At 43.7% G+C, this 22,833-nt stretch overlaps 1 protein-coding gene across 2 annotated transcripts in view; it reads right to left on the bottom strand.

Moving 5' to 3' along the window:
• Positions 1-22,833, bottom strand: part of LOC138528315 (5-hydroxytryptamine receptor 3A-like) — a 422,150-nt gene that overhangs the window by 97,612 nt on the left and 301,705 nt on the right. For both annotated transcript variants that reach the window (XM_069639820.1, XM_069639830.1), the window contains one exon: positions 16,306-16,460. In XM_069639820.1, coding sequence (XP_069495921.1) covers positions 16,306-16,460 — 155 coding nt within the window. The remainder of the gene's footprint in view (positions 1-16,305; positions 16,461-22,833) is intronic.

The raw sequence follows: 22,833 nt of genomic DNA on the forward strand, positions 1-22,833 counted from the left end.
TGCATTATTACCCACTGTTTCTCCTTTTACTCAGAAAACCACTCCTGGGCTGCCTCATAATACATCTGAAAGTCGGGAAGCGCCATATCTCCCTCCCTCTTTGGGGCTGCGAAAAGGGCCCGGCTCAACCTTGGCCTCTTCCCCACCCATATAAAATCGCTCGTCAACCTTCCCGGTTCCTTGAGGCAGCTATTCAGGACCGCTGTCGGTATTGCTTGGAACAGATATAGTAACCTCGGGAGTGTCACCATCTTAATTTCTGCCATTCTACCCACCCATAAGACCCTGAGATTGTTCAATTTTTGAAGGTCTGATTTTATCGCGGAGAGCCTGGATGGGTAGTTAGCCGCATACCATCCCAATAACAGTGGCGTGATCCGAACTCCCAGATATTTGATCCCTTCTGACTTTCACGTGAAAGGTGAGGATCCTTTCAACTCCTCTACCTCACTTCCCCTTATTGTGACATTGAGCAATTTGGACTTAATCCCCAAAGCTCTCTAGTAGACCACTGCAGGCCCTCAGGGACTCCCTCGGCTTTGTTAGGGTTAAAAGCATGTTATCTGCAAAGGCAGCTACTTTATGTGGGACTCTGCCAAAGGGTACCCCTTGTACCTCCACAGATTCCCTTAGGGCCTGCAGTAGCAGTTCTAAATATATTGCATAATGCAGGGGGCCGAAGTTTATAGTGAATATTTCGAATTACATTTTTTCTAATGCAAAAATGTCGAAAAAATGAAGTTGAATTATTTTTTTCGAATGTTTCTTTTTTTTTTAATGGGGGGGTTCCCCCCAAACCCCAGTTTTATTTTCTTTAATACTTTATTTTTCTTACAAAACACCCCCAAAAACGTATTAAATAAAAAAATAATACATTTGAAAAAAATGTTTTCGACTTTATTTTTTCGACATTTTTGCATTTCGAAAAAATGCATTCGACATATTGACTGGACACCGGGGGCCGAGGGGGCTTCCCTGCTTGGTTCCCCTACTTAATTGAATGGCCCAGGACGTGGTACTACTGATAAGGAGGCGAGCCTTGGGTGTCTTGTAATTGGCCTGTACCATTCATAGGAAATCCTCTCCCACCCCCATCCTTCCCATTACTCTAAACAAGTAAGTCCACTCCACCCTGTCAAAAGCCTTCTCGGCATCCAGGGATAGGAGGATCAAGGGTACCCTTGTCTTGTAGGCCTTGTCTAGTAAGTGTGCAGCACCCCTGATGTTCTCAAATGTCTGTCGCCCGAGCACAAAGCCTGGTTGATCATGGTGGATCAGGCATGGGAGATTTGCTTCTAATCTGTTGACCAGGATATTAGTGTATATTTTAGCATCAGCATTCATCAGTGCTATTGGTCTGTAGGACGTGCATCTGGTGTGGTCTTTGTTAGGCTTGGGGCTTAGAGTTATTTTTGCTTCCTCATAGGCCGAGATTCTCCTTGTCACCCGAAAGTGATGAAATAAACTGGATAAATATGGGGCCAGGACTCCCCCTTATGTTTTATAAAAAGACGCTGTAAAGCTATCCGGTCCAGGCGCCTTGTTTTCGGGGAGGCCTATTATTACCTTTCGAACCTCTTCCTGCGTGACCTCCCTTCCGAGTATTTCCTTTGCCTCCCCTCGCACCGAGGAGAGTTGAATCCCCTCCAGAAATTCTATTTGACGCTGACTTGATGTGCTGTGAGTCCTGTATAGGTCTGTGTAATAGGTAGCAAAGCATTCCTGGATTTTCTCCGTATTGGAGTGGCGGATCCCCTGTTCGTCCATTATGGCTACAATAGTATTGTCCAATGCCGCGTCCCTAACAAGTAGTGCGAGAAGCATGTACACCTTGTCTGCTTTTGTGTAAAACTTGTGCCGTGCAAATAATAATTATCCCTCCGCTCTATTAGTCCTAAGTATGTTAAGTTAGCCTAACGCCTGTCTGTATTCCTTCATTCTTTTCTTTGAGGGTGTCTCCCCTACTCCACGCCTTAACTCCAACACCTCTCCCTCTAGCAGAGGTTTGAGTAGTTTCAAATGACTTTGCACTAATTCTGCACTGCAGAAATACACTTTGCCCAGTTCCATGAATCAGGGTTTGTATCAGCAGTGCAAAGTCACTTTTCAGCAGTGCAAAGTCACTTTGAACTGTGCAAAAAAATCCACGAATCGGCCCCACAATCAGTAAAAACAATGGCTTGTTAAATGAACAATCACTTATAAATTGCCCCACTTCAAAGGATGTCAACACAAAGAATGAGGGGTACAGAGGGTGTGACTTTAGAGCATCTCACACGCTGCGTCTGGAATATGCATTCCTTTGTTTGCAAATTCCGAACGCATCCCAGTCATCTACAAGAAAACAGAGAGCTGCCAGCTGGGTAGGCCCCTTCCTGGGCCATCCTCCTGAGCTGTTTAGCACTGCAGGCCTGCATTGAGAGACCCTGCAGCTGAGCAGCCTGGTATAGGCGATCATGGACTCAAGAGATGTTTAAACAGACTTTTCAAAACATCCATTAAAAGGGTATAATGTTTGACCACACACAAAGAGTTGACTCAAAATGTACGGATTCTAATGCCAGGCCTATGCACGTTATAACGAAATTTCATTCTTAGAGAAGCAAAGTACACCTCCTAAACGAAGCAGAGACTTGGGCAACAATCTATACAAGGGCAATTGATCAGCGTTTACCAATGTGCATTTGCAATCACTTTACAAAAGAGAATGGAATTGCGACGGTAACCAAAATGCTGCACCAGGAAAACATCAACTATAGAAGGACCTTCTTGTTTAGACTGTTGTTTAATTAGCAGGACAAGAGTAAGGCAGGCAGAGGAAGCCATGTTCCTAGTGTGAATGATACAGGAGACTCCTCAGTGGCTAGCTCCAGGAAGCCAATATGGAAAAGAGCTGGAGGAGGAAAAGAGTGGAATCTCAGGTCTCTACCGTTCACATCAGTGGGAAGTTGAACAGACTGGATCTTCATGACCTCATGCTTTATCTGTGGTGGTCTGTTAATTTGTTGCATTTTGCAGTTGGTTGTGTATTGTGAAACTGCCATGTCAATTCTGTTGTTATTTCAGAAAAAGTAGGGTGGGTGGGTTGGAATACACATTTCTCTCATTTTCCATATGTTCTTCACTCTTTGGTGCTTGTTGGGGCGGTACGGCAGGTAAGTTCTCAGTTGCTGGTTGACGTTTTTAATGCTCTTAGGGGAAAGGTGGGGATTCTTCACTGTATTAGATTTTTCTAGCCTGGATCGATGTGAGGGTGGCGGCCTGTATGGTCATGCTGACAAGCTATGATAATGTTTAGATATTAGATGATTAAAGTAATCACTTCCAGCACGCAAGGACTAAAATCCCTAATTAAAAGATTGCGCTTTCTGCACATGTTGCAGGCCCAAGATGTAGGCATTTTGTGGTTTAGGAGATGCACCTCTTAAGATTGGTGGTTAGAGATTACCATAACAAGTTGTACTGCTCAGAAATGGTTGATGTATCCTCTCATTGCATATTTTGAGAATGTCCCTCTGATGGAGCTTTTTCTAGCAAAACAGGGATGTTTAGGCATAACAAATATCTAAAGAATAGGTCCTGCGGGCCATAGTCTGAAGTTGGCTAGGTCTTCTGGCCCCAGAGGACTTCCTGCCTATGTTTCCCAGGGGGCCCTTCTGAGGATACTGGTCAATTTATTTAGTCACGTGTTGGAGAGTCTCTAGTTCCAGGACAATGTGGTAGTAAATCCAAAAGAGGGGAAAGGATGGAAAACAATGTGCTTCTGACAGGCCAATCCCGTTTCCAAATACAGATACCAAAATGTATGCAAATGTTCTCACCTCCAGGTTGGAAGCCGACGTCTCCTCTCTGGTAGCAGTAGGCCAAGCTAAATTTGTTGTGGGAAAGCATGCAGTGGATAACAGGAGATGCACTTTGGATTTGGTTGATGTGGCGCACAGTTTGAAGACCCCTGCAGTGTTACAATCACTCGACCCAGAGAAAGCGTTCAACCAAATTCAATGGGTCCTTCTCCACTGAGTGACAGAGGAAATGGGGCCAGGTAAGGATTTTATTAGGGCTATCATGACTGTCTATGCAGGTCTTTGGACGTGGACAAGTGTGAATGGATAACCCTCAACCCCGCCTTACTTAACAGAGAGGGGGTCAACAGGGCTATATAGTGTGCCCTCTCTTATTTGCATTGGCTGTGTAACCTGTGGTGTGGTGTATTAAAACCCATGAAAATATTAAGTGCATTGCATACACGGGAGGACATATAATGGGTCTCTCTTCACAGACAATATCCTGTAGACACTCGGATGTCTGCTTGTCTGCTTATCTTGGTTCCTTGGCTTGCTGGGATCTGTAATTCCCAAGAACATGATCGGACTTAACCTTACTTCTATTGGTGACTGTTTATCTATTCACTGCCCTCCTTTATGGCCTCTAATTCCTTAAGACATCTGAGTGGTAAAATACCTTAGACATAGTAAGGGACTGTTGTGAGCAACTTTACCAGCAGCTTTTTGTTGTTTGCGGTCCGATTTCAAAGCATGGGAGTCAGCAATTTCTTGTAACTCTGCTGCCTGCTTAGCAGTGGGGCTTCCCAGGTTTGCTCGGACTTCGGCTGTCTTTCAAAAAAGCATCATTGGCTCCCGATTGACTGTAGTATTAAGTTTAAAGTCCTTTGCTTGGTCCATTGGGCCTTTAAGGGATCGGGAGCCTCATTTCTTTGTCACAAAATTCAAAGATACGCTCCTTCCAAAGATATGTTCCTTCCCATAATCTTTGATCAGCTAATCTTTACCTGATTCAGGTCCCTCGGTTTTTCGCAAACCCACTGTGGGCGGCAGAGACTTTTCTGTCGCTGCTCCTACCTTGTGGAACTCTCTCTCTCTTTGTCCATTCGGAATATTACTGATCATCTTTGTTTCCGTAAAGCCTTGAAAACGTTCTTGTTCAATCTCTGATCTGGGACTGGGTGTCTCTGTTCGACTTCCCTGTCTTTGTTTTTTTCATGTACTGGTTGTCTGTCTGTCTGCCAGGATACATTTTTGGTCACAGTTGCGCTTTACAAATTCCATAACATAATATTGATCGAGCAGGGTATAATCATCTAAAATGACCAGTCTACAAACTTGAGGATCCGTCAAGCCCTGCAAAATACTGGAACAGTAATACTGTGAGGGAAGGGATGAGGCACTTACTCTGGCTCCCTAAAAACAAAGGCTCTTAGCCTTTACACTCTGCAGTGTGAACACAAGTGTCTGACCAGGATCAAGCAAAGGTCTAATTGATTCTATCGGCTTATACTTGTTTTCTACTAGTACCAAACAACAGCCATCTTCTCCAGATGGTCTGTGTCTATTTTAAGAGACAATGTAGGATTCAGACAAAACAAACACATACTCATATGAATACTACCTGAACTATTGAGATCTTTAATTGCAACTTGCTATCAATTATGATTAATTATTGTGTTACCCCAGAAGAAGATACCATTAATAATAGGGGGTTTGAAATATGTTGGGCTGTGTCATAATTGACATGGTGTAAATATATTCTGTACAAAGATTGTACTTCATGACTGTTCTTCTTGATATGTTCAATGCAATGTTATAATTTCTGTAACTATTCTGTGTTTTTATCACCTTATTGTGCGTGTATTTTTGTAATTTTAAATATTTCTATAATATTCATAATGTTTCTATTTCATTGCTTTGTCCAGGGGTCAATTTATTTCGAATCAACATTATTACAGGAGAGTACATTTACAGTTTTCCTCTTATAATACTTTGTATGCATGTGACTGACACGGTTTTCTCTTGTGCATGTTTCTAATTGAATTGTCCTTTTAATCCTGGTCAGTATAATAGGGCCTCCTTCTATAAATTAATGTGTTATACAAACTCCCCTCCATAACATCCTCTACCTTAACTTTGGATAGTTAGTTAAAAGTGCAACGAGATATTGCCACTTTTAACTGAAATAACATTAGGTGGCACTTAGGCAGCAGAAATGTTGGGCCTAGCGGTAGCAGCAACTAAGCTTTCATACTACATATTACTTTAGGAAGTGCAGGCACACCAAGAATCGTTACAAAAGTTAATTTAGGATAGAATTAGGGTCAAGAGGCGCCTGACATGTTCCCCGGATCCATGTGCCCTCATCCATAGCAATCCCAGTTTCTCCCCGACCTTTAGGATCTTATCGTTTGATAAATGGTGTAGAAGTGGACGCTACCCATGGACCAGGCAGCGTGGTTGAACACTTGGAAATACGTAAAGATCAGTTTGAGAAGTCAGAAAAACACAGGATGCGGTCGCTCATTCACACCCTTTGAACGTCTGGTCTTCTCTTCACAGAATCTGAAAGGCCTCATTTCATGATTTCTAAAGTGTTGCTGACCACTTCCACTAAAGGCACGTGGAGAAATGTTGCTGTTTGGTACAAAGACTTGCATAAGACTAGGTGATAGATCATGGAAGCCATTTGGACTCAGGCCATTTCACTCGTCAGTGAGTTGTCAACATAGGGAGCAGGCCTTCAAAGTGGTTAGTCTATGGTACTTTGTTTAGGCCACAATGAAACACTATGCAAACAGAACTCAGGGCTCTGTTGACTGCGGTGTGTCTGTGCTGATACGCTCCTGCACATCTGGTGGTGCTGTGCAAACTGGAGCCCTTTTGGGCTGGCATCTTGACTGATATGAACAATATCAAGAATGTACTCTACCGAGAGGACAAGCGTTATGTCTTTTAAGCCTTCCACTTAGGGGTGTACACAGCATATGTCATAGGGGGGCAGTGCATCTATATCTAAAGCTCTACTTGCTGATGGACAGGCTACAGTGGGCCTGTTGAAGTCTTCCCATATAACGAATGTTGGCACGTGGTGTAGAAAGTGGTGGAAGAGTTTAATTTGTGCACAGGACCAATTGAGGCAGCTATTTGTGATATGGGGAGACTTCCAGGATCATGTTATTTATCGATTTATTTATTTATTTGAATTGCTTGCAAAGCACCTTAGGCTCGGAGGCAAATGGGCCCAGTAGCAATAAGTACAACAATAGAACACAAATGACGAAACAGGCAGCATATACACACGAGAGAGTCTCAAATCGGCAATAAAATCCAAACACAGATAGAAACCAAAAGGCACCTAAAAATGGCAATGAAATAGAATACAAAAGAAACCAAAGGCCCAAACAATAAAAGTAGAAAAAAGCACCTTAAAAGATCAAAGCAAAAATCAAAAGCAGGCAAAAAAGTAAATAATATTAAGGGCTTTCTTTAAAAGTGCAAGAGATGGCTCTAGTCGCAACTGAACGGGCAGACTATTCCAAGGATCAGGAGCCAAAACGTGACAAGCAAGCTTATCGGCTCCTTTAAGCTTAGCTCAAGGTAGCAGATTCCTCTGACTTCATGTTAAAGGATTGTGCATTCTTTTTCAGACTCCATCTCTGTTTGTGATACACAGGATTGTTACCATACATGTATTCATGAATAGTGAGCAGCCTGAATTTAAGAAGCTCCTTTACTAGCTAACCAGTGCAGGGCCCATCTGCATTAGAAACATGTACTGGTGGATCGCTTAAGAGAGGACACATCCTTCACTGCGTTATTTGGCACTAGTTGAAGCTTTACTAGGATATTTTGAGAGGTGCCAACCTGTAAACCATCATAGTACATAGACGTATTAACAAGGCCCAGGCCTCCTAGTACAGCAGATAGCCAGAGCAATTTATTGCAGTTAATTTTCAATTTACTGGTTGTAAATTCTTATATATAAAGCCAAATTTGCTTCTCTGCTGATCCACAATACTGTGAGTAATTTTGAGCTGTTAGCAGTCATTCCACTCTGACAGCTGAAGTCTTCAATCGCTAAACTTGATTATATGCTTGATATTTACAAGAGCTTTATTGTTAGGGTGACATTCTTTTTAAAAAAATGTAAAAAGGGAATCGCGTACCAAATGCAGCAGGCTTTATGTATTTAGTGATTCAGTCAGACAACTCTCACAGAAATATATGACAGATACTGTCATGATGCCTACCCCCGGGCATCCGGATTGTGTCCATCAGCCCCGGGAGCAGGCATCCAGATACTCATTAAAACCCCAACACCCCCGGCTGGGGGCTGTTTGGATTCAGTCCTGGCGCCTTAGGCGCCAGGCGCACCATAGAAAACAGTCCTGGCGCCATAGGCGCCAGGCTCATAGACTTTACTTACCTTATGCAGACCATGCTGCGAATAAGTCCAAGCCAACGTGAGGCCTGGATGGGACTATTTTATTACAGGGACTATTTTTCACTCGGGTGTGGTTCTGGGGAACTTCTTACCTAGGACTACTTTGCCGGCTATTTAAACCACGCCCGAACAGCAGCCCATGCTTCGCGTTATTCTGCATCCAGCAGCGTGACGCTCACCGTGTCTGCAAGTCAGCATCCAGTCTTCTGCCACGCCCTCCTCGAATCCGGAGCTCCTAGACAAAAGGAAAAGAAAGGAGAAGAGGTTAGATCATGGACATTATTTGATTCCTTACCTGAGTCCGGACCCAGCACATCTCCGAGCCTGGAAAGGACATTATTTCAGCACGAGTCACTTCGCCAAGAGCAGCACCGCGTTATACTCACCAGTCCACCGCATCTTTTGAGTCGGCGCTGCCTCCATCATTTTCTTCGTCGAAATCCAGCACCTGGGGGGAAAACAAAAGGAATAACAAGGTGAGCCGAGAAAACTGACAAAGACAATCTCTTTGCCACCATAGGCTTACCTGCTTTACCACCGAAGGTATTATTCTTTAATTCACTGCATCTTCCTATGCCGCACCTATAAAGGGAGAGAAAACAGCAAGTTAAACTCATGCAACTTTTACTGGACAGTGTTTGGTAATACAGACTCTTACCTGAACGCCATCAGCTGCCTCCAGGCAATATTCTTTTGGACCCAGCTGCAACCTAACGAGGGAATGGAACAAGAGTGAACATCGGACATATTGAACTCTTTGAACTTTATAGACACTGGAGTTAATATTCCTCCGGAACTCCTCCAGTACCTTCAACCCAGTGAAGTAACTGGTATCTACGCACCCCTGCATGCCATGCAGGATGGAGAGCTCATCATTTAAAAACATAAGGTGAGATTACCAAAAGGGGATATCGGAGGTGATTAGTGGGGAGAACGAGAACTGTTGGGGGGCCATCACTAAAGTCCACGGGTGGCTAAATCCCTTTCTCCACTTGCAGGAGAATACTTCTACGAGTCCAGCAGACAAGATTAGGTGGGCCAGTCCAGACTGTCATCTCTTCACTACGCATCACGTTGGTGGAGACCACAGCTGTCCAGGTCTGATCGACGCCCCTGTGGGAACCAGGTGAGCGTAACAGATATAAAGCTCTTTGGCCATTCTTATCTTCCCAAAATGCTTTTTAATATGCAAAACAGCTATCTCTTGTTGCTTTACTGATGCCACTTCACATTATCTTTGGAGTTCTTTCTAATCAAAACACCATACACTGTGTTAAGCAATCACTTTTATATTCAAATATACGACATGTATTTTTTAAACCATTGCAAAAATTAGGGTTTTCCCTTCAGAAAAGTAAAGGTTAATCATTTTACAATATTAAACACATTCATATGCTTAAGTCAAGCACAGAGTTCTCGCAGGTGACACTAAAATGGTGTTCTGAAGCTAGCACTAATTTCCCACCCCAGCCCTACATTTCAGAGGTCGGTGGCCGCTCAAAAGGTGCAAGCATGAAATAGATCATAGACAAGTTAAAATGGTGAAGAGTAAATCTAAATGCGCAAGTGCATCAAGAAACCTGTGAAAGGATACCCACCGCCATAGAAGGGCAAGAATAAAAACGGTGTGTGTGGCAAACGTACACACTGTTTCACAGCTGTAAAGGTGTCCCGTAAAGATATCCATTCAGCCATCTTTACAAAAGCTGCTCAGTGCTAAGCAGGCAAATGGCCTCCCTAATGGGTTTATCATGTCTCTTTGATGACATTCTGCTGCATGCCTAGTACTAGTAGGAGAACCAACTGCAAAGTATTTCACACAATGCACAACTGTGATGTTATAAGCAATCTTTGCATTAATTATATTTTAAATACAACATAGGACTTTTACTGTGAAACAGTACTTCAAACGACATAGGACTTTTACTGTGAAACAGTACTTCAAACGACAGTAGGACATCTAGATCTATACCCATACATCTCAAAATGTTCTTATGCATGGTAGAGTCCAACCAACTCTACGGAGTTAATGAACATTTTAAATTACCTTAAAAGCAAGCTGGCAAGACCCATAGCCCAAAGCAGGCTTGTCCAACCTTTTTGAATGTGGGGCCGAAACATTAACTTTTTGTCACCCGGGGGGCCAGTGGGCCGGCGAGCCAAAAGTCAACACCCTTACCCAAAGCAGTATATTCAAAATCGATGGTGTGTGACCTTTGACACAATAGCATCACAGGCAGTGATAGCCATGCAGTCCCAGAGATAGCTTTGGGTGTCAGGGGCAGTGATCAAAGGTTAGTTTCTTGTGATTTCTTCCACCAGTGTGTATGTGTGGATATTTTTCAGAAACAGTGGGGGCGACCGAGCGTATCGAGGGAGCTATAACGATTTTACAGCAGGAAAACTGGCCAAAAAGCCATAAGTTTACAATCCGTTCTAAAGGGGAACATGTACATTCCAGGTCACCAACAGCAGACAAGAACATTGTAGAGCACAACATATTTTAATGATCAATGTGTCCACAGTGTTGTAAAACAGCACTGTCACTGATGTAACACATTGGCATGCTGGTTGTGCCCAAAATATGCCTCTGTAGCAACATGTCTATGCTGGTTGTTCCCAATTTAGGCCAGCATTGTCCTGTACAAAGCATGATTGATGCTGCCTGAGCATACCATGGCACTGGTGATTAGGTACTTCGCTATGCAGATAATAGTTTTGACCAGTGTTGCCAAGTAAATATTCTGTATCTATGTTGACCATGTTCCCTACATTTGCCTTGCGCCCCCTCTGTGCCCCTCCTAAATTTTATTCCTGATGACACCACTAGATTGACCAACTATGGGGGTTCATGAGGAGCAGGGGGCACAATTAGTGAGCTGCAACTAGATCCATTGCAGCCCGTATGTCTTCTACCATAGGTGATTGGTCCAGGGGGCACCATAGGCAGCAACTGTCCTCCGCCATGGCCGAGAAATAAAATTACTCATGTCCACGGACCCGACAAACATTGAACACATTTCATTCAAGAATGGATCAACATATGTTTCATTAATATCTGTGTGTATAGATCCCTATTGTCAAATTACTATGAGTGGCAGCAGACGTCCAAGGCCAAATGATATGTTATATTATAGCACTTTCACTAAAGCTCTTTTTTATAGAGCAAATAGACATACAATATCACCCAGCCTGTGTTGGTACTCATTTATCAACCTAAGAAGGATGAAAGGCTGAGATGGCCTTGCGGGGATTCGAACATGCAGATCACACACACATCGCAGCAGTGAGCGCTCAACCCACTGAGCTATCATATTGGCTATAGTAAAATGAGCAATTATTCTGTAGTGTAGTGGATATCATTAAACTGGTAACTGAGATTTAACAGCAGACCATTTAAGTTCATCTGCAGGTCTGGTGCAAAGTTGGCAAAGTCTAAAAATGCACCGGGCCTGTAACTGCCTCTGGTGCCCCCTTCTAGGGGGCACCAGAGGCTGTAACTCTGACATGGCCTGGTTTATTTATTTATTTGTTCATTGTTTGTCGGGTCCGTGGACCCAATTAATTTATTTATTTCCACAATGTTGGTCGAGCCTAACATTGCAGAAATAAATAAATTAATCGGGTCAACGGACCCGACAAACATCAAACAAATAAATAAATAAACCAGACCGTGGCCTGTTACTGCCTCTGATGCCCCATGCAAGGGGGCACTAGAGGCAGTAACAGTCCCCCGCCACGGCCCAGAATTCGGGTTTACGGACCCGACAAACATTCTTTAAAAAAAATAAAATGCATCAGGCCTGTAACTGCCTCTGGTGCCCCCTTCCAGGTGCCCCCCTGCAAGAGGGCACGAGAGGCAGTAACAGTCCCCTGCCACGGCCAAGAATTCAGGTCTACGGACACGACAAACATGCATAAAAAAATGCACTGGGCCTGTAACTGCCTCTGGTGTCCCCTTTCAGGGGGCACCAGAGGCAGTAACAGTGCTCTGCCATGCCCGGTCCGGTTTATTTATTTATTTGTTCGATGTTCCTTGAACATCGAACAAATAAATAAATAAACCGGGCTGTGGTCTGCAAATAAATTTAAAAAAAGAAAAACTTACCAGGCCTCGGTCACAGGCGTGATGCTGGGGGGCTGGGCTGGTGATTCACACGCAGCTGACTGGAACAGGAGTGTGAAGGTGGTGCGCTCGCCGTACCTTGCATGGCAACAGTATTTCCATTGGCTGTTTCTCAGCCAATGGAAATCACAACCCATGCAGCTTGTTCTTTTGGATTTCCTTTGTTTGTCTGTTCGGCCTCGCGGGCCACATGAAATAGCTCGGAGGGCCGCATTGTGGCCCGCGGGCCGTATGTTGGACAACCTTGGCCTAAAGCCACACCCACAAAAGTAATATTGTGCTGGAACGCCTGATCCATTGCTCAGTTTTACTCTTGGAGCGTTGCGTATTTAGAACAACTGTACCAAGAGCAATGATGTAAAGAGTATGTACCACCTTCATTTGTTATAAAAGGTGCGTGCATTGTGCAGCTGCAAGGAATGCTTTTGCTTCCCACACATGAATGTTCAGGGTCTCCCTTATCCATTACTGCACCGTGAGAATGCATAGCCAAACATTCCAAGAACCTTCTCCAACTTACTCTACTGAGGTGTTTATGCCCAGGCAGAGTTTACAAACTTCACTTGTGATTTCACCATATTTTAATGATGTTCCAACCTGAGGGATTGGAGGTACATCAGCTGCAGCATGTAGCTTGCCTTATTTCCATTTTGCCCCCTGCTAGCACTAGAGCTGTAACCACGAGAAGGGGGTTGGGCTCTCTTTATTAAAATGTTTTATAAGATGTTCCTGTACCCCTTGCATATATTTCACATGGAAACTTTACTATTTGACAAGACTGGATGTAGACATTTAGTTATGTTGCATTAATTTTACAGAGCAGTCTAAGTGCTTCTCATAGAATGACAGCAGGCAATTTGTGAGAGAAATCAGATATTAGCATTGAAACCAAAATTCCCCATTCCAACCTTCTCTCACTTGTGTCCAGCTGGCAGACAGCTTATGTTCTTATGGCTTCCTCTAAAAGATTGTTTTCTGACTTAACCAAAAGTAGACAATTCACTGTACCAATAACCAATTGTGCACTCAACTGTAGAACACACTGCCTTCTCCAAATCTTGGGCTGCAGAGTTCTGAAAACACTCTTTCAACTAACATAACAAAGAAGATGACAGATTTGACTTAATAGAGAGGAAGCAATAACTGTCTAATCCCTGCAACATTAAAAACGTCCTTATAATGTTATGGAGCCAAAATGGGGGACAAGCAGTGTAGTTTGGACAACGCGGACAGTGTTTGTTGAAGGGGCAGAATCAGATGAAGGTGCAAAGTCTGGCAGAGGTGGAGTAAAGTTGGGGGGGTCACATGGACTTTTTTGGCCAAGGGCTGCAGAAAGCCTAACACGCCACTGCCACAATAATCTATAAGCACTCCAATAATGGCTCGGTCTAGGGTAACAGAATCCTACCTAGCAGCCTTAAATAATATGTTGGGGAAGAGGAGATAAAATTCACATGAGCATTCATGGAAAGCGTTGAGTCTAAATAGACCCCCAAGGTTTTAACTTTAGAGAGCTCCTCAATTGAGCACCCCGTAATAGAGACTAACTATTAACTAGACCAACTATTAGCAAGACTAACAATGAATACACTTGACGTGCATGCCTTCAGGCACTGGGATTGGTTGGTCTTTGATTGTTTTGCACTACATAAGCACCCGATGAGGAGCTCCTATGAGAACAGTTTATATTTACTTGCTCTTTTGTATCTTCGATGGATTTTATTAGGAACCTGGCTGGATTTATGGCCCGATGGAAGCTCAGCATCTCTGTTATGCAGGCCTCCCTTCACTGCTTCTTGCACAGTGAGGAAGAGGTGGAGGGGCGGAACGTTAAGAGGAGGCATTGACATTGCAGTTTGGATATAGCTTCATGAGACATTTTGCGCTGTTACTGTTTAAAATCAATAGAACCACTTAGCTCAGAATAAGTAAAATGAGAGATTGATCTGTTTGATTCATGGCTTTCTCAGCCACATGGCGAGTGGATCGGTCAAAAGCAGGCCCTACCCTCCGCATTCCCAAACCTAAGTATCCAATATGGTCAGTCCAGCACCAGCTGCAGCATGATGATCAGAGCCCCTGTGGTCTTGTAGATTGGGCCTTCCATTTTAGGTACCCTTGGTGGATGAGTATTATCCTCCATGCATGGCAGGTTCCTGGCTGTAGGCCATAGTACGTTGCCGGTGCAGGACCAAGGTGTCCACCTTATCTGCCCTGCAGTGGCCAGGCCATCAGGCGTGTGTTACCATTACCAGCTGCACCTCCTCAGAGGTATTCTTCCTTTCCTCTCCTTCCCCCAGAAGCTCACTGTCTCCCGAGCCCTGGTTCTCTCGAAGCTGGACTACTGTAACAGCCTCTATCTAAATCTGCCTGCCTCTAAACTCTGCCCGCTACAACTTATCCAGAACAGGACTGCAAGACTTGTCCTTGGCCTCAAGCCCAGGGACCGTTTCTCTCCAGGACTGAAATCTCTACACTGGCTCCCAGTGGCTGCGAGGATTAAGTTCAAAACCCTCTGCATTGTCCACAAGGCCTTCTGGGGCCTGGGGCCCAAATTCCTTCAACTCTCTCTTCCTAAATATCTTCCTTCTCGAGCTCTTCGCTCATCCGCCTCTAACTCCCTCTGGGTCAGCCGCTTCTCTAAGCAATGAGTTGGGGGTAGATCTCTCTCCGCAGCAGGGGCCTCCCTCTGGAACAGCCTTTCTGCCTCCCTGAAACTTGTGGAGAACCATCTCCGGAAATACCTCAAAACCTTCCTCTTTGCTTCTGCTTTCTCTCCCCCTCTCCTCTGCTAATTCTTGACTGAAACTGCACTGAATCTGCAACTGGGCCACTCTCACCGATCTCGGTCCCTGGCCCAGCCACTCTCCACTTGCACTGCCTCCCTGGCAACCCTTGCACTGCGGGACTGTCTCTGTATCCCTCAGCCCCTTCCCAGCACTTGTCTGCACTTCCCTTGCACTTGCCGCCAGCTGGCCTTTTTATTATTTATTATTATTCTACTTACCCTGTACTGCACTTTTCCCCCCTCCCTTTCCCCTTGCACCTTTTCCTTCCCTCTACCCATGCACTTGCGTGATCTGTATGACAGCTGGCCTAATAGGATCGTTTGTCTGTCCTCCCTTTGTTCCCCCTCCCTGCCTCGTCGCGCCTTGAAACACTTGTGCATAGGTGCGCTACAAATGCCATATCATATCATATCATACTCAATTTGCCCTAGTGCTAATATCATTCCGTATTAGCACTACATCAAACTTTGCCCTAGTGCAAAAATGCATTGAAAGTGCATCTTTTTTGCTTGTAGTATGAAAATGTCAACGTGTTACTGTGCAAATGTTTTGTAATACATCCCAATTTTTTTGCACTAGGGCAAACTCGCCCCTAGTGCTAATACAGTGCAAAGTTTCTGTTATCTGACTCCTATTGTGTCTATGCACCTATATCATAGTCTAATTATGTTTTTGAAATGTTATTAAATGTAAGCTTTCAAATCAGATGTGTGGCCAATGTTAGCCCCACCCACAAAGAACAATAGGCCATCCCCCAATTTCATAACCCTGCCTTAGTGCTGCACCTTTATAAATTGCTGAGAGCCGCCGGGTGCTCCTTTGCACCCTCCATCTGTCACACTTTTTCTCCCCTCTTTTCCTCTCTCCCATTATCTCTCTTCCTCTGTCTGTTTCTCCCTCTCAGAGTTCGGGGCAGGCAAAATCTAAGATTCTTAAATATGCTCTATCCTAGCAAAAGTGGTTGTAACATTTCGAAGGCATTCGAAATGCCTCTTCTAACCTCTGATGTATGGTTGCAGAACGCCGACAGGAATAATGAGTGTATACTGGGCTAACATTATGAACATATGCCCATGCATAAGCAATTAGGGTTCCTATGGCATGCAGTACTTGAGTTTCTTCGACGACTTTGCACAAGGTGATTTTTGCATTTCTGACCTGATAGATGACTTTGCTGTATTCCTCTTCTTTCGTCACGTTGTAGCTGAACACATCTATGGCCACGAGCTGCCATTCCCCTTTAGCAAAGTTCTTCTGGGAAGAAATGGTGTCTTCTTTGGAGTCGGACTCCGACATCATGATCACATCTTGCACTGTGGAAGACGGAGAGAACAGCTATGAAGCAACCACTGGGGGTAATGAAAGTTAAGCACGTCATGGTCGGTATCATACACTGCGCTCAGCCACGAAAACCCATTAGTAGCGCAAGTGTGCACAATACACAACTGCCAACAGGGGCACGGTCAGCAGTGACGTCACAGGAACTGAACATATCCAAATGTCTTTCAGTTTGTCTTTCCCATCTGAAGAAAGTGCTCAGGATGAATGCTCATTTGCCAAGACAACAGATCTCCATGGGCATTGCTGGCTAAGAATAAAATGGGCGCATCTTTTGTGTCTCAAGAATGAGTAACAGCACATGCCCTGTATTACAGAATATCAATTTAAGACATTTTAAAGTTTCGTCATGTGCAATACGAGTAGTCTTGTGTCTGGCCTCCTAACTGAATCACATGGGTTCACACCCAGCCTTGTCACTGTTTTTTTAATTGTTTTTCAAAGATTCTTTATTAGTTTAACGAAAAAACAAAATGGTGTACAACAAAAAAAACGGTATAACATTAATGAACAACAGATATTTCAGAAATCACAAAACCGAATTAAACAGTTAATCAGGAACAAGTATATTCAAGTTAGGAATATAATCCTATTTATGTTGTATGATAAGTGAGATAAAGACAGGGAAGGGCAAAGACAAAGGGACAAGACAGGAAACAAAAGGAAAGAAGAGGGTGAGGATAAAAAAACAACAGATTTCGAATAACGTTTTAGTCATAAGCATTAAGTTGTTGAACAAAAGTATTACATTTTTTGTTACATTTCTGCATAGTATCAAAAGAAAAAACATGCCATTTTTCAATTCGATGGATGGAGCAAATGGAGTTCCACCAAATACTGTATGATAGGTTGGTTCAATTTTTCCAATTGTAAGCAATATTTTGAAAAGCAATACTTATCAACAAATTGAACAGGGATGGGGAGTCAATCTGACTAATAGCTGGATTAACAGTAGGTCCACCCATTAGATTGGCAAGTGTTAAGGGTTCTGTTAATTCAAAAATTATTTGTAAACGAGACCAAATCGAGGACCAAAAAGCATGTACATGTTTACACTTGAAGATTAAGTGCATAAAGTCTGCATTAGGTTCATTACAAGACCAGCAATTTTTAGGTACATTGGGCCTCACAATAAGTATGGCGGTAAGGCAACAACAGTGCCGGTAGCGCTAGTGGCACCGTTGCGACCGTACCGCCATACTACGAGCTGTGCTTGTGGGTGCATGTCAGCCCGCCAGGTCTTGATCAGGGTGTATGAGTTTGGGATGGTGTGATTCTAGACATTTTGCGAGGATCTTAGCGAAAATGTTTGAATTGGAGTTAATGAGAGAAATGGGTCTATAGTTTTTAAATTAAAGAGGGGTCTTTGTCTTGTCTGGGAAATAAAACTAAAAGAGCCTCACCAAAAGAACCAGGGCTTTGTCCCATTTCTACAAAATAGGAATAGAGATCAAAAAGTTTTGGAGCAATAGAGTCAATTGACATTTTGTAAAAGTCAGAGGTAAGACCGTCAGGACCTGGAGCGTTGTTAGGCTTAAGCTCTAGTAATGCCTGTTTAATTTCAGTTAGGGAAATCGGAGAATCAAGAGAAGATTAATCAACCAGGTTGGAGGGATTAACTTTTTTATTAGTTTCAAGGAAAGAGTGAATGTCTGAATTGTTAATAGAAGAGTCAGGAGTATAGAGATTGGAGTAGAAATCTAGAAAGGCGTCGCTAATGTCTTTTGGTTAGTCTGGAACTGTTGGGGGAGATGACGTGGGTAATGAGGGACTTTTCTTTTTTCTTTTTTAAATAAAATGCCAACATTTTACCTGCTTTTTTGGACAACAGTGGATTCTAGTTTTAGATTTCAGTAGTGAGTTAGTGGCTCTATCAGTGCATGTTTTATTGAATTTAATGCATTTGGCCATAAGATCTTTCATAGTGATAGGATCTGGGTTGGCGTAATAGGATTGTTTGCGCTGTTTAATGGAAGACATGAGGTTGTTATGAACGCGTTCAGATTGTCATTTTTTGATGGCCGCATATTGTATTATAAAACCCCAAAGGGTGGCTTTGAAAGCGTCGCAGTTGTTGTTTTGGGAGGTATGTTCTGTGCGATTGTTGAGAAAGAAGTCTTTAATAAATGCATTTGTTTTTCAATTAATATTTTGTCTTTAAGTAGGAACGAGTTGAATTTCCACCTAGGAGAAAGTTTGTTAATGGGTGTCCAATCAAAACTGGTGCATACAGGTGCGTGGTCAGAGATGGTAATGGGGCCAATATTTGAATGTAGAATATTGACAGTTAATGAGAAGTTAATGAAAATATATTCTAACCTGGAAAAAGATTGGTGTGAGGGGGAGTAAAATCGTATAATCATTGGTATCAGGGTGGCAGAATCTACAAGAGTCAGTTAGATTTAGATTTTGTAACAATTTGAGAAAACTATTCCTGGATTTGGAATTAACTAAATTAGAGGAAGATTTTCGATCAAGGGCAAAATCAAGAATCTGGTTCATATCTCCACAAAAAATAAGTTTGTCCGTGTTCTTTTGAGAATGTTTTGTTGAGAGATTAGACCAGAAAAGAGGATAAGGAGCATTCGGACCATATACATTAGCAATAGTAACAGGTAAGTTGTTGATGTTCGCATCGATGATGATCCATCTGCCTTCAGGATCCTTATCTTCATCAATTAAGAAAAAGTTTAAATGTTTATTTACTAAGATGGAAACGCCACCCTTTTTATCTGGGGCATTCGCGTAGAGTGTGTGTCCAATCCAGGGGGCTCTCATCTTGAGGTTTTCTATGTCTGAACTTAAGTGAGTTTATTGGAAACAGATGATATCAGAGTTTTGTTTACCAAGTTGAGATAATACTTTACTACGTTTAATAGGGTGTCCCAAACCTTTAACATTCCATGTTAAGAATTTAATAGACATTAGAATAAGTAAGTATGTTGATGATGAAGGTAGTGTAAAGGATACGGCAAAACAACAATTCAATGAGTTGCAAATGATATGGAATTAAGTATTTTAAGGCATTAATGGAATATAAAATGCCAAACAGTAGCATTAACATTGAAATATAGGGGATAAAACAAAAGGAGGGGGAGGCGACAAGGAGAGAATATGAGAGAAGAACAAGTTACTTACCAACTGTAACATTATTTCGACTGAATGTTCCTCCCAAGTATTCCACATCTTGTGATATTCGTTATTGCCAGCTTTGCTGCTTCGGAAAACATTTTTCGGCAGAGGGTGCTCTGCTCGAGGTCGTGGTGGCGATTGTCCCTCGAAGGGTTCCGTACCGTGTCAACGTCACTGTTGGTATAAATAGCTCGAGCCGCGCCCGTTGACTTTAGTTCTGTTTTTTCGAGGAAATATTCGAGGAACACCCAGATGTGATCTGTGACTGAAAGGCCCATCGTGAGAGGAAAGTGTAAGAAAATGTAAACTGTACTGCGGGGTTGGTTAGGAGGGTCGATGAGGAATACATTGGAGGAACATCCAGACGAAAGAACGTTACAGTTGGTAAGTAACTTGTTCTTTGAATGGATTGTGTTCTCCCACGTATTCCTCATCTTGTGATAGACTTCCATAGCAGTGGTCAATTTGGAGGTGGGAGTACTAGTTATTGCTTTCATGGACGGAATGAAGTACCGCCCTGGCAAATAAACCCTCATTGGAGGAGGAGGCATCGAAGCAGTAATGCTTGATGAAGGTATGATTTGATGCCCATGTTGCAGCCGAGCAAATATCTTTTGCAGGGACTCCCCTCTTCAAAGCCATATAAGTAGCCATTCCCCTCGTGCAATGGGCCCGTAGCCCATCCGGTGGGTCTTTTCCTGCTAATCTGTAGCATTCCAATATAGCCAAAATTATCCAGCGGGATATAGTTTGTTTTGTCACCGCCAACCTCAATTTACGACCTGTATAACCCACAAAGAGTTGGTTATCTTGATGCAATTTTGACATTCTTGAAATGTAAAAACTGAGGGCCCTTTTGGGTCCAGTCTATGCAATCTCTCCTCTTCTTTACCCAAATGAGGAGGAGGATAGAAAGTTGGTAAAATTATTTTTTGTGACAAATGGAAGTCAGAAACTACTTTCGGTAAGAAAGATGGTTTAACCTCAAGAACTACCTTGTCCTTGTAAAATATGGTATATGGAGGTTTACATGAGAGAGCCTGAAGTTCACTAACCCTGCAGGCTGATGTTAATGCTACAAGAAGGACAGTTTTTAGTGTTAGAAGCCTCAATGGACAGGAGTGCAGAGGTTCAAATGGTATACAAGTTAGAAATTTAAGAACTAGGTTTAAATCCCAAGTTGGGACATGAAACGGTACTGGTGGATATACATTGGTAAGTCCTTTCAGGAACTGAATGATTAATGGAATTTTGAAGTAAGAAACCTCTTCCGAGGAGCGCTTGAAAATGGACAACGCAGCAAGATATCCTTTAACTCTTCCGATCTGGATCCCCAGATTGGCTAGATGCAATAGGAAAGAAAGCACCATTGGGGTGCTACATTGAAAAGGGTCCACATCTTTGCACCAGTTACTGAATTCGTTCCAACTGCACCGATACAAGGATTTTGTTACTGGCCTTTTTCCATTACGTCGTCGGGAAGGTCCCAATCCCTGTATCTCAACCGCTCAGAAACCATGCGTGAAGGTTGAGTGTCTTGACCTCTGGATGGAGAACCTGACCTTCCTCTTGTGAGAGAAGATCCTCTCTTTGCGGAAGACGTATTCGAGGGCAGATGGACATGTCGAGAAGGTCTGGGTACCACGTCCTCCTGGCCCAATCCGGGGCAATTAGGATCATGGTTTTCCTGAACTTTCTCAACCTCCTGATTACTTGAGGAATCACGGGGACTGGAGGAAACGTGTACAGTAGGGGGAACTCCCAGTCCACCACAAACGCGTCTCCTAGAGCTCCTCTGGGGGGAAATTCCCTTGAGCAATATTGTTCGCACTGCCGGTTTACCTCGGTCGTGAGCAGATCCACTTCAGGGGTTCCCCAAAGGGTGAAGATCTCCAGAAGGACTTCCTGAGCTAACTCCCACTCACGGGAGTCTGTGCTCTGCCTGCTCAGAGCGCCTGCCACCGTGTTCTGCTGTCCGGCTAGGTGAACTGCCGATAGAGAGATTCCGTCCCGTATTGCCCAGAACCAGAGCTCCATTGCTTCCCTGCACAATGGCAGTGATCCTTCGCTTCATCTTTTGTTGAGGTAGTACATGGCCACTGTGTTGTCCGTCATTATCAGGACATTCTTTCCTTGCACAGAGGGCAGGAAGGCCTTCAGCACTAGTCTGATTGCCCTCAGCTCCAACATGTTGATGTGTAGTTTGGACTCCGATGGAGACCAACAACCGCTGATTTTCAGATCGCTGGTATGAGCTCCCCACCCCGTGAGTGAGGCGTCCGTTACTACTGTTATCTCGGGCCATGTTTGTCAAAAAGATTCCCTTTTGAGGATGTTGTCGTTGCAAGCCCATCATAGTAGATCCTGAGCAACTGCGCTCGGGACATGCAGAAGATCCCACATACTCCCCGAGAACTGGGACCAATGAGTTCTGAGGGCCCATTGAAGGGATCTCATTCTCAATCTGGCCTCTGGCACCATAAAAATGCAGGATGCCATGAGGCCGAGCAACCTCAGAAAATCGAAAGCCGGCAGATGCTGGGCTTTCTGGAATTTTGTTACCATCTGCATAATGTGGAGAGCTCTTATCTCGGGAGGCGAAGCTTTGCCCGAGGAAGTGTCCAAGATTGCTCCGATAAACTGGAGTTTTTGGGATGGTATCATGTGGGAGTTCTTGAAATTGAGTCATAAACCCAGATTGTGAAGGAAGTGACAGGTGATCGACAGATGTTTTTGAGCTTGTTCGGGAGAACTGCGCTGATCAACCGGTCGTCCAGGTAGGGGTAGACGTGAATCCCCCCCTCTCCTGAGACTCGCTGCCATACCGCCATCAGCTTGGTAAAAACCCTCGGGGCGGAGGCCAGCCCGAATGGCAGAACTCGAAACTGATAGTGAGAACCGCCAACTGCAAACCTCAGGTACTTTCTGTGCTTGAGATGGATTGGCACATGAAAGTAAGCATCATGAAGGTCCAATGATACCAACCAGTCTTGGAGTTGGAGAGCCTGAAAGATCTGAGAAAGGGTTACCATCTTGTCCTTGTCCTTTCTGAGGAACGTGTTCAAGTTTCTTAAATCCAAGATGGGTCTCAATCCTCCGTCCTCCTTTGGGATGAGAAAATAAGGGGAGTACCAACCCGTGTTCCTCTCCGCTACAGTTACGTGTTCTATTGCACCTTTCTTTAGCAGGGTTAAAATTTCCTGCAAAAGGAATTTT

The sequence above is a fragment of the Ambystoma mexicanum genome, chromosome 1q, assembly GCF_040938575.1.
Source record: "Ambystoma mexicanum isolate Mex_15411 chromosome 1q, UKY_AmexF1_1, whole genome shotgun sequence".
Classification (NCBI taxonomy): domain Eukaryota; kingdom Metazoa; phylum Chordata; class Amphibia; order Caudata; family Ambystomatidae; genus Ambystoma; species Ambystoma mexicanum.